This window comes from Drosophila erecta, unplaced genomic scaffold (assembly GCF_003286155.1).
Source record: "Drosophila erecta strain 14021-0224.00,06,07 unplaced genomic scaffold, DereRS2 tig00000000-arrow-pilon, whole genome shotgun sequence".
Lineage (NCBI taxonomy): Eukaryota > Metazoa > Arthropoda > Insecta > Diptera > Drosophilidae > Drosophila > Drosophila erecta.
Genome location: NW_020825194.1, coordinates 18,655,067 through 18,667,626, shown reverse-complemented (window position 1 = coordinate 18,667,626; position 12,560 = coordinate 18,655,067). Strand labels below are relative to the sequence as shown.

At 44.8% G+C, this 12,560-nt stretch overlaps 5 protein-coding genes across 5 annotated transcripts in view; 2 read left to right on the top strand and 3 right to left on the bottom strand.

Annotated features, from left to right (window-relative positions):
* Positions 1-1,836: 1,836 nt before the first annotated feature.
* LOC6552632 (serine protease HTRA2, mitochondrial) lies at positions 1,837-4,477 on the bottom strand. The gene is made up of 3 exons (XM_001979893.3): positions 3,650-4,477; positions 3,070-3,584; positions 1,837-3,002 (listed from the first exon to the last, which is right to left on the bottom strand). The coding sequence occupies exons 1-3, from the start codon at positions 4,235-4,237 to the stop codon at positions 2,837-2,839; spliced, it is 1,269 nt and encodes a 422-aa protein (XP_001979929.1). The 5' UTR covers positions 4,238-4,477; the 3' UTR covers positions 1,837-2,836.
* Positions 4,478-4,668: 191 nt separating this feature from the next.
* LOC6552633 (39S ribosomal protein L11, mitochondrial) lies at positions 4,669-5,556 on the top strand. The gene is made up of 3 exons (XM_001979894.3): positions 4,669-4,912; positions 4,971-5,255; positions 5,316-5,556. The coding sequence occupies exons 1-3, from the start codon at positions 4,778-4,780 to the stop codon at positions 5,484-5,486; spliced, it is 591 nt and encodes a 196-aa protein (XP_001979930.1). The 5' UTR covers positions 4,669-4,777; the 3' UTR covers positions 5,487-5,556.
* Positions 5,488-6,500, bottom strand: LOC6552138 (ribosomal RNA processing protein 36 homolog). The gene is made up of 3 exons (XM_001979895.3): positions 6,329-6,500; positions 5,734-6,271; positions 5,488-5,679 (listed from the first exon to the last, which is right to left on the bottom strand). The coding sequence occupies exons 1-3, from the start codon at positions 6,392-6,394 to the stop codon at positions 5,549-5,551; spliced, it is 735 nt and encodes a 244-aa protein (XP_001979931.1). The 5' UTR covers positions 6,395-6,500; the 3' UTR covers positions 5,488-5,548.
* Positions 6,501-7,450: 950 nt separating this feature from the next.
* Positions 7,451-12,560, bottom strand: part of LOC6552139 (cGMP-specific 3',5'-cyclic phosphodiesterase) — a 44,215-nt gene continuing 39,105 nt past the window's right edge. The window contains exons 6-13 of the mRNA XM_001979896.3: positions 11,704-11,784; positions 11,359-11,646; positions 11,039-11,282; positions 10,891-10,982; positions 10,499-10,822; positions 9,501-9,654; positions 9,212-9,371; positions 7,451-9,155 (exon numbers count right to left, since the gene is read on the bottom strand). Coding sequence (XP_001979932.3) covers positions 8,534-9,155; positions 9,212-9,371; positions 9,501-9,654; positions 10,499-10,822; positions 10,891-10,982; positions 11,039-11,282; positions 11,359-11,646; positions 11,704-11,784 — 1,965 coding nt within the window. The 3' untranslated portion in view covers positions 7,451-8,533. The remainder of the gene's footprint in view (positions 9,156-9,211; positions 9,372-9,500; positions 9,655-10,498; positions 10,823-10,890; positions 10,983-11,038; positions 11,283-11,358; positions 11,647-11,703; positions 11,785-12,560) is intronic.
* LOC6552140 (cell wall integrity and stress response component 1) lies at positions 9,854-10,402 on the top strand. The gene has a single exon (XM_001979897.3). The coding sequence runs from the start codon at positions 9,961-9,963 to the stop codon at positions 10,369-10,371; it is 411 nt and encodes a 136-aa protein (XP_001979933.1). The 5' UTR covers positions 9,854-9,960; the 3' UTR covers positions 10,372-10,402.

The following is a 12,560-nucleotide window of genomic DNA, read 5'->3' as shown; positions in this document are numbered from 1 at the left end:
GCTCTTGGCTTCGTTTTCAACTGTGCCAGCCGCCTCAACTTCCTGTCCATGGATGCAAGATCCAAGTGGTCCAAGTGGTCCATGTGTCCAGTGGTCCGTCTCTTGAGGAGAACTTTTCACATGCGGGACGACGGCGCGATGATGTCTTGAACTTTTGGGGGCGCAAAGTCGCAGCCATTTATTATCGGCGGTAAAAGTTTTTTCGGGCTGAAACATTTTACAGTTGTGTGTCATGAACTTTAATGTTGTTGCTATTACAAAAGCTGCTGTGGGTTGTTGTAGGTGTTCGCCTGGCGCTGTTGCCTCATGCACTTTTCCAATGCGCCTGCCAATATGTTTAAATGTGAGCAGTTCATGGGAACAGCGCACGAGAAAGTCGTTGATTTAGGTGTCTGATGGGGTCACCTCCGAAGAGAAATAAAGACCAAGCCGGAAAAGAGCAGATCCTTACTCTGACATTTCTGGGTTAATGCGACAATTCGCGCACTTATGACCCCAAGTGTCAGTGGCTGCAATTAGGCGCACGTTTAATAACTCAATTGGAGTTGCTAAATTTCCAAATGACCCTCGTCAAACGTGCTACTCGATTGATAGACCCCCAATATTAATTGCCGCCTTTTATGAAAGCCCAGTGTAAGCCCAGTCAAAGCACGACAATTACCGGCTTTAGGTTTTCAGCTTTACTGCCGCAGCGTGTGAACATGATCGCAGCCGCAAAACGCTGCTCACCGCAACTACAACTTTGTGATCTTAATTCACAATAAAGTTCGCGAGTTGCGAATACTTTTCCATACGATTTTAGGTGCCCTTTCTTTATGATGAGAAAAGCTACTGACATTTAAGTTGCTAAAGTATATTTTGAAGGTACCATCTTCTTCTCTAGTTCCATGAAAAATCACATGCTAAGAAAAAATCAAGCTGAAGTCTTTACAATATAAGTTTGGCAAAATTATGCATGAAACTCTAATTAACAAAGATTGTAAAATCTTATTCATTTTCCTTTTTCCTCTTTCAAGTGTATTTGAAAGAAGTATGTTTAAGAAAAGCAGTAATGCCGAACACATTTTGTAAAGCATGAATAGATTGTCACCTAATTAACTTTTATCTTTTCTCCAGCACACAACGATTGTGGTTTTTCCCAGCTTTTCCCAGTGTATGGATCAACTCGGCACAAAGCAACCAAAACAGCGACTAAATTTCTCACAGGTTTGTAATTTAAGCGCCCCACAACAACTGGCGACTACAAGATACATATGTGTATCTACATATCCGTACCCACGACGACGGCAAACTGCGGGATCACCACAAACTAATTGCAAAGCTTAAATGCGATACTTTTATGCATTTTAAATATTTCAATTAGTCGGCGCACAGAGTGCAGACGGCACTGGGAATGAGATTGAAAACCAAAAACCGAAATGGAAATGGAAACGAATGCCCGCCAAGCGGCTGAGATGGCAGAAAGAAAGTGCAAAAGCGTGGGGCGCCAGCGAATAAAGTAAAAAGTGTTTACACGATCGCAAAAGCGAGGTCCGTTTGCTTAACCCCTTGCCGAGTGAATATTGGCAAATTTATGAACTTTAAGCTGCATTTATGCGTGCGGCTTATAAGCAATAAAGGTAACTTAGTGCCAACAATGTCATAAAGGCCGCTGTCACATAAACAACCACGGCAATGCCAACGACAATGGACAGTCCGGCGGATTCAATATATGAATTTATATGCAAAAGCCAAAAAAGCGTAGCATCGCCAAAAGCGAAAACAAAATTAATAATCACAAGAATTTCACTTTTCACGCAACGACAGCAGCGGCAGCGGCAGCGGCAACAACATCATCATCATTGGCAACGTCTGCCTTGTCACCCACAAATAAGCCGAAGCCGCACCAATCCTAACTCGGCTATGTGAGGTGTGAATACCCTTTCAAAAATTTACAACGATTATTTCGGTTACAAACTCAATTGAGGGCGGTCATTTGAAGCACACATAGTTGGTTTTAACCTTTAGATGGATAAATTGAGGATTTCATTTTGGATTATTCATAAACCAAGACAATATTTTTGTCTGAATTAGCAATGTCATTGAACTGGGCTATATAGCTTAAAGGTTTAGTTTCACAAAATAATATTTAATAATAGTATGAGCCTATAAATCTCAGCATAAGTATATCCTCATTGTAAAATATACTTAACGTACCCCTGTCGAGGGTATGAGCAGCTGGGGCCAAGTGAAGCGCTGGGAATACAGTTGCATAAATTTATTGAAATTTGCATTTCGGTGTTCGACGTTTTCTGCTGCTGCTGCCGCTGCTGCTGCTGCATTTTCTGCACTGCCGAGGTTTGGCCTATAAAAAATATGGCATCGATTGATCGCAACGCAAGATATTTCAATTAGCGTAAATACATTTTTGTCGTTGTTGGAAGAGGACAATCGGACGGACGGACGAGCGGACGAACGGAGGAACGGGCAGATGGTAGGGGACACGCACATCGCTCCATGAAAGAGAAATCGATGATGTTCGGAAACGGACAGACGACCCAATCGACCCAGTCGGAGATACATTTTCGTGCCGTCCGATGCGTAGATTAACTTATGGTCGTGCCGCTGTTAATAATGGCCACTGATAACGAGCCCGCGATCTATGCAAATTTCCCTACTCGTTAGCCAGAGACAAATATAGGCAGGCACTCGATTAGGAATAGGAGCGTGTGGGAGGTGGGTATGTCAGCGATTTCTTCCCAGGATCGGTAGGTTTCTTTTACATATATAAATTGGCAAATCAGGCGAACACGATATAGTCGTAGGTTGAGGGTACAGGTGCGGCAATAAGGCTTAACTAGGGATCTTCTGGCGTAATGGTCACGTGCATCTGCTTCACCCCTCGCAGGATCACTATATCTAGGTTTTTACTATTATCGGCCAGGGCGTCGTAGACATCCGAAGAGTTCTTGATCTCCTTCTTGTTTATGTGGGTCACTATGTCTCCGGGTTGTAGTCCGCCACTAAAAGGGAGGTAAGAGGGAGGCAGGTTGTGAGATTGATATACTAACTCTTTGGGAGTTGACCCACCTGTGCGCCGGCGACCCTACGATAACCTTCCACACGAGCACGCCGTGCGTTAGGTTGCTGGGCATGTTTTGACTTCGTGACTTGAGCTCGAACAGTATATCCGGTGTGAGCGTCAGCATGGTGATGCCCATGTATCGCTTGACCGGATAGCCGGTCTTGTAAGCCGAGCCCTTCTTTCGTTTCTCGGCCGCCCGCTCCAGAAACACCTTTACATAGTCAATAGGTATTGCGAAGCTAATGCCAGCCGTCACCTTCATCGAGTTAACTCCAATAGCCTCGCCATCCAGATTGACCAGGGGTCCGCCCGAGTTGCCAAACGTAATCGCAGCGTCCGTTTGCAGGTAGTTGATGTCCCTGTTCCGAAGGCCAAGTTCTTGGGATGCACGCTGCGTGGAACTGATTACTCCAGCGGTCACTGTATTGCTTAGGGCCAGCGGACTGCCCAAGGCCACAACCCACTCGCCGGATCGCAGGGTACTGCTCTTGCCTAGCCGCATCACCGAAAGATTGTTCACCTGTAGGATTTCAATTATCGGATATAAAGAACTTGCGCTGCTTAGAAATTCAACTCCACGCTTACCTGTATGCGCAAAGTCGCCAGATCGGATGTCTGATCCACGTCCTCGATGGTGGCCGGAAAAGTTCTGCCGTCGGACAGCCTCACCTGTACCATTGTGTGGGGTTTGTTGATCACCACATGGGCGTTGGTAAGGATGAGACCGTTCTGCTCAATGATGAAGCCGGAGCCATTCGATGCGGTGATCGGTTGGCCACTGAAGTAGTCAAAGTGCCGGGTGTCCTTGATCTCAATGTACACCACCGAATCCGCACAACCTGCCACCACATCGGCTATAAAGTTGAAGTCCCGCCGACGACCTGTCATCTTGGAAGCGGCGATCGTGGGCGTAAAGTCCTCCCGCTTGATGACCGCCGCACTGACCACGGCGCCCAGGGAGAAGGGCACAAAGAAACTAACCAATCGCCTCCAGCCTTTTCCTTTTCGTTCACCATTTTGCTGATCGTGCCCACTGTTACCATTGCTGTTTGGTTCGCCGCCTTTGATCGCTGGTTGACTGCTCCTCCGATTGGGTGCGTGGCTGTGGAACAGCGGAGACGCAATGCAGCGTTTCAAGATCACTTGCAAGCGGTGGGAACCGCGCAAAGCCATGGATTTCTGTGATTACCCGTACTTTGTTATTGTTATTTAATTTCTCACTTCTCAGCTGGCAGCTGATTTCAATTTGGCACTCTGCCGCAAAAGCTGCCTGCTGCGACTCCCTCGACTACCGATAGGCGATAGGCAATGCAAACAGCTGTTGGCCGCGATGCTTCTTCTTCGCATCAGGGGTGGCTAATCGTCTGCTTATCACGGGAATTTGGCTATTGAACATTTAGCTATAATTCAAAGGGCTTTTAGAATTTCATCTGCTTTCATAGTATTACTATTCAAAAGCCTGCTATTTTTCAAATGACAATTCAATGTTTCAAACCTATTAAGTCATAATCTTAATCATAGATTTAATATTGATCTTAGCTTACGGTAGGTACTAAGTTTTTTTTAGCTACTTAGCTATAAGGAGACTCTAGCTAGAAAATAAGCGACAGCAATGCCATCAGCTGTTGCTGCTTCTTCTTCTTCCCTCCACCAACACATTTCGCTTTGCATAACAGTTGGAATCAATTGTTTAGTTAAAATAAATCAATTAAAATGTCGAAGGCAGCGGGTAAGCTGAAATCCCTGAAGAAGACGGTGGAACGCGTGACGCACACGAGCAAACTGAAGACGAATATACCTGCGGGAATGGCTGCTGCAGGTCCTCCACTGGGACCGATGTTGGGACAGGTGAGTTAGCCGGCCCTAAAATTGACAAACATGTAATTGCTTATACTACCACACGCAGAGGGCCATTAATATTGCCGCCTTTTGCAAGGACTTTAATGCCAAGACCGCGGAAATGAAAGAGGGCGTGCCACTGCCTTGCAGGATTTCCGTAAACAGCGATCGCAGCTACGACTTGGTCATCCACCATCCGCCGGCCACATTTTTCCTCAAGCAAGCGGCGGGCATACAAAGGGGCACCATGACTCCGGGCAAGGAGGTGGCCGGCATGATCACCCTCAAGCATTTGTACGAGATCGCAGCCATTAAGATCCAGGACCCGCCCAATGCACTTCTTACCATGCAGGTAGGTAATCCAAAAAATGTTGATACTTAACACCGATGTAAATTATTCCTTGTTTTTCAGCAAATGTGTGAGATGCTCATCAGCATTGCCCGGACCTGTGGGATCAAAGTGGTCAGGGAAATAGATCCGGCGGCCTATGGCGAGTTCCTGGAGGAGCGCAAGATTATTACGGAGCAGCAACGGCGCGAGTTGCAGGAGAAGCGGGAAGCCAAGATGTTGCGCACGGGCTAGGTTTGCTTATTTGCACTGTGCTTTTAATTGTTTACAATAAATTTATACTTAAAGCGTAGGTCTTATTCTATACCAATGCGTTTGCGGTCCTTAGCGGCGTTCTTCTTGCGTCGCTTTTCCATGTGCTTGTTGAGTTTCCCAGTGTTTTTCAGCTTCTCGAATTGGGCTACTAGCTCCTTAGCTCGCCGCTCCTCTGTCGGGATAAAACAAAATTAGAACTTGAAATCGCTGCCTTTCGGAAACGTACTCTTTGTCTGATAATGAGGTTGTTGTCCAAGATCGTGTTTCTTCTGGATGACAGAGCGCTCCTTTTTGAGTTGCTTCTGTTTGGTGTGCCACTTCTTGTCCTCCACATTTTTATTGATAAGTCGCTGCATGGTATCCTTTATATTGTGCTTCTCTGCTTCATCCTCAACCTCGTCAAGTTGCTTCTTCAGCTGGCCAACTTCCTTTGCTCGAATTTGGGAGACAAATTGGTAGTTTTTCTTGAAGGTTTCTGCACTATATGTTCCAGATTTCTCGTCGAATCTTGGATCTCTAAGTTCTACATTTTTTTTGCGATCCACTCTGTGCTCTGCGCCCAAAAATGGAACCTGTCGCCTGGTGGTCATTTCACGGGGTCTGTTTTTGTTCAGGCGCTTGAGGTCGGTCTTGGTCTTGGGTCTTTGGGGTCTGGAACTCTTGCTACCGAGCACAGCCTCCTTGTATACCTTGGCGCCTAGCTCCTCTTTTAGTTTCATTATCTCCTCAAACGACATTCCTTTGAGATCTTCACGAATGGCATTCTAAAACGAAGTTCCTGCATATGTAAACCATATTTCGGTATAGATGTGGTACTTTACCTGAGTTTCGTCGTCATTGCTTGGCTCGTGCTCAGAATCCGAAGAGGAATCACTGGGAGAGGACATAACTGCTTTAGTTTCCTTCAAAAACTTTATTTATTTACTTTTTTAAAATTCACGTGTGTTTGTTTCGGCTTTAATCAGCTGATTGCTGGGCCCGATAACGATACGTAACGATAAGCGCTGCGACACATGTTAGTCAACACTGAACTTAGTCACCCGCTTTATTTGAATTTATGGTCGAACTAGAAGAAGCATTAAATCTAGATTCGTTGAAAAGTATGTATCAGGTAAAAGGAAGCGATCCGAATCCCAGTTTCCCAATTGTTGAGTAGTGGGCATCTGATAGTCGGGAACTCGACTATATCGTCCTCGCTTGTTTTTTCCTACCTCTTAATAATATAACTTTATCTGTTTTAATAAAGAGACTTTTGTTTAGAGTAATTCTCAATGGTGTGATTTATTTTTGATTTAATTGCAAGTCTTACATAGTAAGGTAAACAAACGTGAATAATTTTTTCAATCGTTAGGGAACAAAAACAAGCAACAAAATGTACAGGAAATATACACAATTAATACAATTGCCACAACTAAATTCAGAAATAGTTATAAATCGGCTCGTAAAGTTGTCTGGATTTTGATTTTTAGGCGAGCGGCAGAGTAACTAGAAAAATAGTTGTAAAACTTTATTTTTGTTGACATTTTAACAGTCAATTTTGATTAGCACACGCAGACCAATAAAAAATTAATCAAAATGCTCTTAAACACGTTAATTCTAAGCAATTCAGTTACAGTTACATTCGTCAAATGTAAATATTTTATATAGGTTCCGTATATGTATATTTAGTTTATATTTATGCTCTACAGTATATAAGTAGTTTGCTTTGTACACGTACACACATTTAAAGTAAACTTGATTGCAACAACTAGGAGAGTGTGGGACCGGATTATTCATATTAACCGAGTGAATCTTGAATCAAATATCTATCGTATTCGTATTTTGCTTGAGTTCGAGTTCAAAAATTGACTGCTGTGTATCTTTTAAGCTAATATTTATATTTATACAATCAAACACAGTACGAAAAGTATTATCCATTCATCTTCAATTTCTGCCTTCTGTTCTTTTTTTTTTCAGAGCGGTTCGATCACTCAATATTTGTGCTGTGCTCACAACGTGTTGGATGTGTGGGAAATATCATATAATATTGCTATAATATTGCACCTCAGTGCATACAGTATATTAGTTAGCTATAAAGTAGATTTCAAGCCGATCACAGTCGAGGACTAGTAGTGATCCCGATCCGACTTCCTGATGCCCGATGCCTGGTATGTAGCCTCAAAGTTCTTAACTAGGGTTTCGTACACATAATAGTATCTCATACGTTTGTTTGACTAGCACGATTTCGGTTAGGGTGACTACGTACACTCTTAGCTAGTTGTTTGGGTTGGATCTACTTAGTTAGTTAGTTTAGTTTCGCGGTGTTCGACCACCTAACAGCGACAGACAGATAGATATATTAATGGATAGATAGATAGATAGGGAGAGAGGATAGTATCCGACAAAGGTTCAACCCGGGGGCTTCGCACCTGCGGGACCGTAAATAGATCACATATTTTGACATTCACTTATGCTTAATATTGCAAGTGCATTTGCTTCTGCCTAATGCTCATCGGCTTGTACATATATGGGTAGTTATAGTTAAAACGTATATCAAACATGTACATATACTCCTGCCTTCGTCTTCGTCTTCGATTTCGATTAGGTTTGATGGGTTTCTTGTTGGTGAAATTATACTTAGGAGTTTGAAATGCTGGCTGTTTCAGGAATGTTTCAATTAAAACCACTTTATAAGTTTCTAAAGCTTGATACATAATTTTGGTTTCCAATAAATAATAAAAGTCATAAGATAGGATGAAACTATTTATACCAATATTTAGCAGGGACCTTAATTTACTGTACTAACACTTAAAGCAATAGTTATTTCATGGAAAGATGTAGTTTCACCAACAAAAACATTCAAGCCAAACGAAATCGAGTACCAAATCCTGCAATGGGTACAGGTGGAGCACAACAAGATGTTTTTTGTGAGTTTTGCAAACTCCAAAATCCAATTAGAACTCGGTCATCCCCCCTCCGCACTTGTGGTCAGTTTCACTGCCCGTGGTGCTGGAGGGAGTCGCCATATTCTAATTGGACGGCTTTCGTCATAACAACGCACACAGCTTGGATCGCTTTTTGGACTTGTCCACCATCTGCCCGCCGGCGGATGAAGTGGAGGACGAGGCGGACATGCGGCCCATGCTCCCGGATGCCTGCGGCTGCGAGGGACTCGTGGGACTCTTGTCGTCCATGTCCTCGCTGACATGTGATTCTAGGAGCTTCAGCGAGGTCTTCGGCTTTGAGCCATCCATGCTGTTGTACAGAGTCTTCGATAGCTTCGATCGAACTGCCTTGCCCAGGGCTCCGGTCTTCTTCATGCTCAATCTGGAGCCACTTCGCTGGTGCTCCGGCGTGTGGCTATCCTCGCTGCCATGCTGGGATTGCTGATTGCAATTGAGCGTGGTCACCGTGAACTCGATATCCTTGATCTCCTCATCCGCACAGGCGGCAAACTCCTCCACGGGCTTGTCAATGGTATCGTGATCGATCCAGGTTAGGCCCATTTCCACTTTTTCCGCCAGATCCTGCCAATTGCGTCGGTTCTCCAAGGTTCCTTCATAGAGGGGAGTGATCCAGGGAAAGGTGTCGCACAGCACTCTGTAGAGGGGCAGGCAGATCACGTCGATAAAGCCCACCTGCATTTTAGGCAGCTCGTCCTTGCGCTCCCTAATAATGATTCGACTTTTAAAGTACGCATTTTTAGGATCATACTCGCAGGTTACCTGTCCATCATGGCCACTGGTTGGGTGTTGAGCTGCAACTTCTCGAGGTCTCCTTGGTCAAAGAACTCATCGGCCACCAACTTGGCAACCTTGTGCTGGACCTCCCAAGGCTTGGCAATGGCACTCACATCGCAGGCAGTCATCATCATGCCGCAAAGTACTAAAATCAATTGAAATTACGTATTTGTCATAAGAGCTATGAGAATAAATCATTAAGCTTGGACAAACTTCAAAAAAAGGCTAAAAAATTGCTCAGTATTTGGAAGTATTAGCAAGTATTTGGACTCACAATCTTTCTTCTCCTCGCCCTGCCAATCGAATTCCCCATTTTCCACCAACTCCAGGAAAGCGTTCCTTTTCTTGAAATACATGGCCAGATCGGTGGACAGAATGGCGCTTTCCACGGTCTTCATGACCGAACGATAGTCCTCAGGTGACAAGGCCTAGGAAAGAAGCAAACATTTAAATTCGCCTTAGTCAATTCCGCTGCTAATAGTTATTTAAAACCTAACAAGCTCCATTCCTAAGTGGTATCACAAAAACACCTGTGCCTATGACGTCACGGTAGTACTACACATGAGCTTAAACATAAATTCACCCCCTATTGAAGTCAAGGTGGAGTTATTCGCAGATAATTTGTTAAGCAAACATTGTTGGTTTCTTGGCGGTCGTCAGACAATCTTGCTTTTAGTATAAAAGCGATATTTTCCCAGCAGAAGGCATATCAGTTCTCAATCGAGGCCTACAACATGAAGTTGTCCCTTGTTCTCTTCGTCCTTTCGATGGTTTTGTATGTGGCTCAAGTTAGAGCTGCTGGCTCCTCCTCAAGTACGGAGTCGAGCACTAGTACTAGCACCACCACGGACAGCAGCACCACGGACAGCACCACCACGGACAGCACCACCACAGAATCCACCCCTACGTCCTCTTCATTTAGTTCCGGCTCAAAGAAGAAAGTCGTGCGTCTCAGCAATCTGAAGTACGCGATCAAAAGGAAAATCAGGGTGGGATCCTCTAGCAGTTCCTCGGCCAGATCCAAAGGTTCCCGCGCCAAGTCTCGCAAGGCCCGCCTAAATGCCGCCAAACGCTCCAAGAAGGCCGCCAGCCGAAAACTCAACAAGAAGTCCAAGAATCGCAGGGTACGCGTTATCCGTGGTTAGAGCCACAGTTTTATTTTTGAGAATAGATGGTTTAAATTTTATAAATAAATCATAATTGGCTTATATACTTCGTGACTCTGTAACCAGCACAAAATATTTTTTGCTCATTAAGGAGCTATGCACTTACCTGAAAAATATTATTTCCCTCCGAGTTGAGAATCATTACGCACTGGTCGAAGTGATGGTGCTCCATCGTGCTAGTAGTGTACAAAATGGCCAGCGGGGACTCCGTTTTGGTCTGGAATGCGTTGTTGGTGCCGCGATGATCCAAGTCGTGGCACAAACAGGCCACCAACAGACCCAGAATCTCCAAATCTGTCATAAAGCGCTCCATCTTTCCGGTTTTAAGCATGGCGAACATCGTTTGGGCCACGTTGAGAGCATGCCTCCAATTGTGGTATTTTACAGGGCGATAATTCTTCCGAACGCTTAGGACCCAACGGCAAAGGACCTGCAAATATAATTTTATAGAAAGAACAGGTAAATTGTTAACGTGTTCATTTAAAGAACCGGACTTACATCATAGGGTATCTGAAATTGCGAGACCAAATTGCACTGCATAAACATGCGTAGCACTGCGCGACAGGTGTCATCGTCGACCAGCTCAAAGTCTGGAATAGTAATAGCATATTTAGAATATAGCAGGGAATACGCTATAGTCACTTACCCGTGAAGGTGAAGCTGTACAGGTTGTAGGACTCCGCCTCGGCAATCACGTCCTGGGTGAGCTTCTCCGTCTGATCCTGGCTGGCGGTGGCGTGGTAACTGAGGCACTCGAGGGCCACCTTCTGCTTGGCCATCAACTTGCAGGCGTTCTCGTACATCTGGGTGTTGTGAATGCCCAAGCCGCAGAAGATGGCAAATGCCTCGAAAATTGAGGCGTCTGAGTCGGTGAAGGGAACTCCGTTGGCCTTGTAGTGATAATGGTAATAGGTATAACTCATGAATTTAGCAAGCAAATTAAGGCAGTGCATCACCAGTAATCACCTTGTTGATAAGTTGGGCCACGCCAATGACCTTCTTCTGCGCATTCATAATGGGCATGCAGAGGATGGCCTGAGTGCTATCTATTTCGTCCTCGGCCCGAATCTGATTGTGATCCCTGACCCACTCGATGACATCGCAGATGTTGACCGTTTGCCCGGTGGTGGCCACAAACTGGGCAATCTGCGCCAGCGTCGAGGAGCTCAGCTCGCTGACAGATGGCCTCGAAACATTGGCAGCCTGATACTCTCCACCGAGTTCGAAGAGCACCGTGAAGCGATTGCGCATTTTCTGTCCGATCAGTTGAATCAATGATTTGGATACGAGTCAAGCGTCAGGTGGACTCACCTTCTCCTCGAAGCTATCTGCGGACTTGATGGCGCGGGTGGCTGGCTGATTGGGCTTCTCAATTATCTTCTCCAAATGGCTCTGTGGCGAGAGGGGCGAGAGGAAGGGCAGAGGGCACATTAAGTGGCTGCCACTAATGGAGCTCGTAACGGTTTTCCCCCAAGCCGCCAACTTGTTGATAAATTGCATTGCCCCATTGCATCGCGCGCGCTTCCACCCGAAACGTAGAAAAAAGTGTAGTTTTCAAAGGTTTGAATTGAAAAATTAAAAAAAACTAAGTCAGCTTTCTGGATAAATGCTAACATTCCGCATTAAATTGGATTTTCCTAAATGAAGAGGTTTTGTCACTTGTATTATTGTAATAAAGTTATTATAGAGGTGTAATTTTGGCTTAGTTGCCATTGTGCATAAGTACGTTCTATACTATAACTTTATGATTTCATAATAATTCTTTCAGTGCATCAGAGGTCGCACACAGTCGACCATGCGCCCAAACTTCCCCACCCTCCGCCGCCCGCCCGAGCATAATTAAGCTGACATGTTGCACATGACGGGCATGTCAGCCAAGTTTTCAGAGTCCGTCCGGCGCAACTCGACCGGTCGTGCCCCATGTGGGCCAGTTCAGCTTTATGGGCTAATAAATTGTCCATTACACTTACATGCATTTGCGTTATCAGCTGGCAGCGGATAATGGCTAATTTGGCCTCGCAATTTCCCGAATTAAACAATCATCGAAGTCAACATTATTAAATTTGGCAGTTCGAACTATCAGGCACATATCGAATTAATAGCAGTTGCCGTGTGAAATTAAAAGCTTTCATTTGGTTCAAACAAAGGCCGTTCCATTACAAATGCAA

Coding starts and splice junctions, on each gene's coding strand:
- LOC6552632 (XM_001979893.3), bottom strand. CDS start 4,237: ATGGCTTTGCGCGGTTCCCACCGCTTGCAAGTGATCTTGAAACGCTGC. Junction 3,585..3,649: donor TGGCGACTTTGCGCATACAG/GTAAGCGTGGAG, acceptor GAAATCCTACAG/GTGAACAATCTTTCGGTGAT. Junction 3,003..3,069: donor GTAGGGTCGCCGGCGCACAG/GTGGGTCAACTC, acceptor CCTCCCTTTTAG/TGGCGGACTACAACCCGGAG.
- LOC6552633 (XM_001979894.3), top strand. CDS start 4,778: ATGTCGAAGGCAGCGGGTAAGCTGAAATCCCTGAAGAAGACGGTGGAA. Junction 4,913..4,970: donor TGGGACCGATGTTGGGACAG/GTGAGTTAGCCG, acceptor TACCACACGCAG/AGGGCCATTAATATTGCCGC. Junction 5,256..5,315: donor ATGCACTTCTTACCATGCAG/GTAGGTAATCCA, acceptor CTTGTTTTTCAG/CAAATGTGTGAGATGCTCAT.
- LOC6552138 (XM_001979895.3), bottom strand. CDS start 6,394: ATGTCCTCTCCCAGTGATTCCTCTTCGGATTCTGAGCACGAGCCAAGC. Junction 6,272..6,328: donor GCAATGACGACGAAACTCAG/GTAAAGTACCAC, acceptor ACTTCGTTTTAG/AATGCCATTCGTGAAGATCT. Junction 5,680..5,733: donor ACCTCATTATCAGACAAAGA/GTACGTTTCCGA, acceptor TTATCCCGACAG/AGGAGCGGCGAGCTAAGGAG.
- LOC6552140 (XM_001979897.3), top strand. CDS start 9,961: ATGAAGTTGTCCCTTGTTCTCTTCGTCCTTTCGATGGTTTTGTATGTG.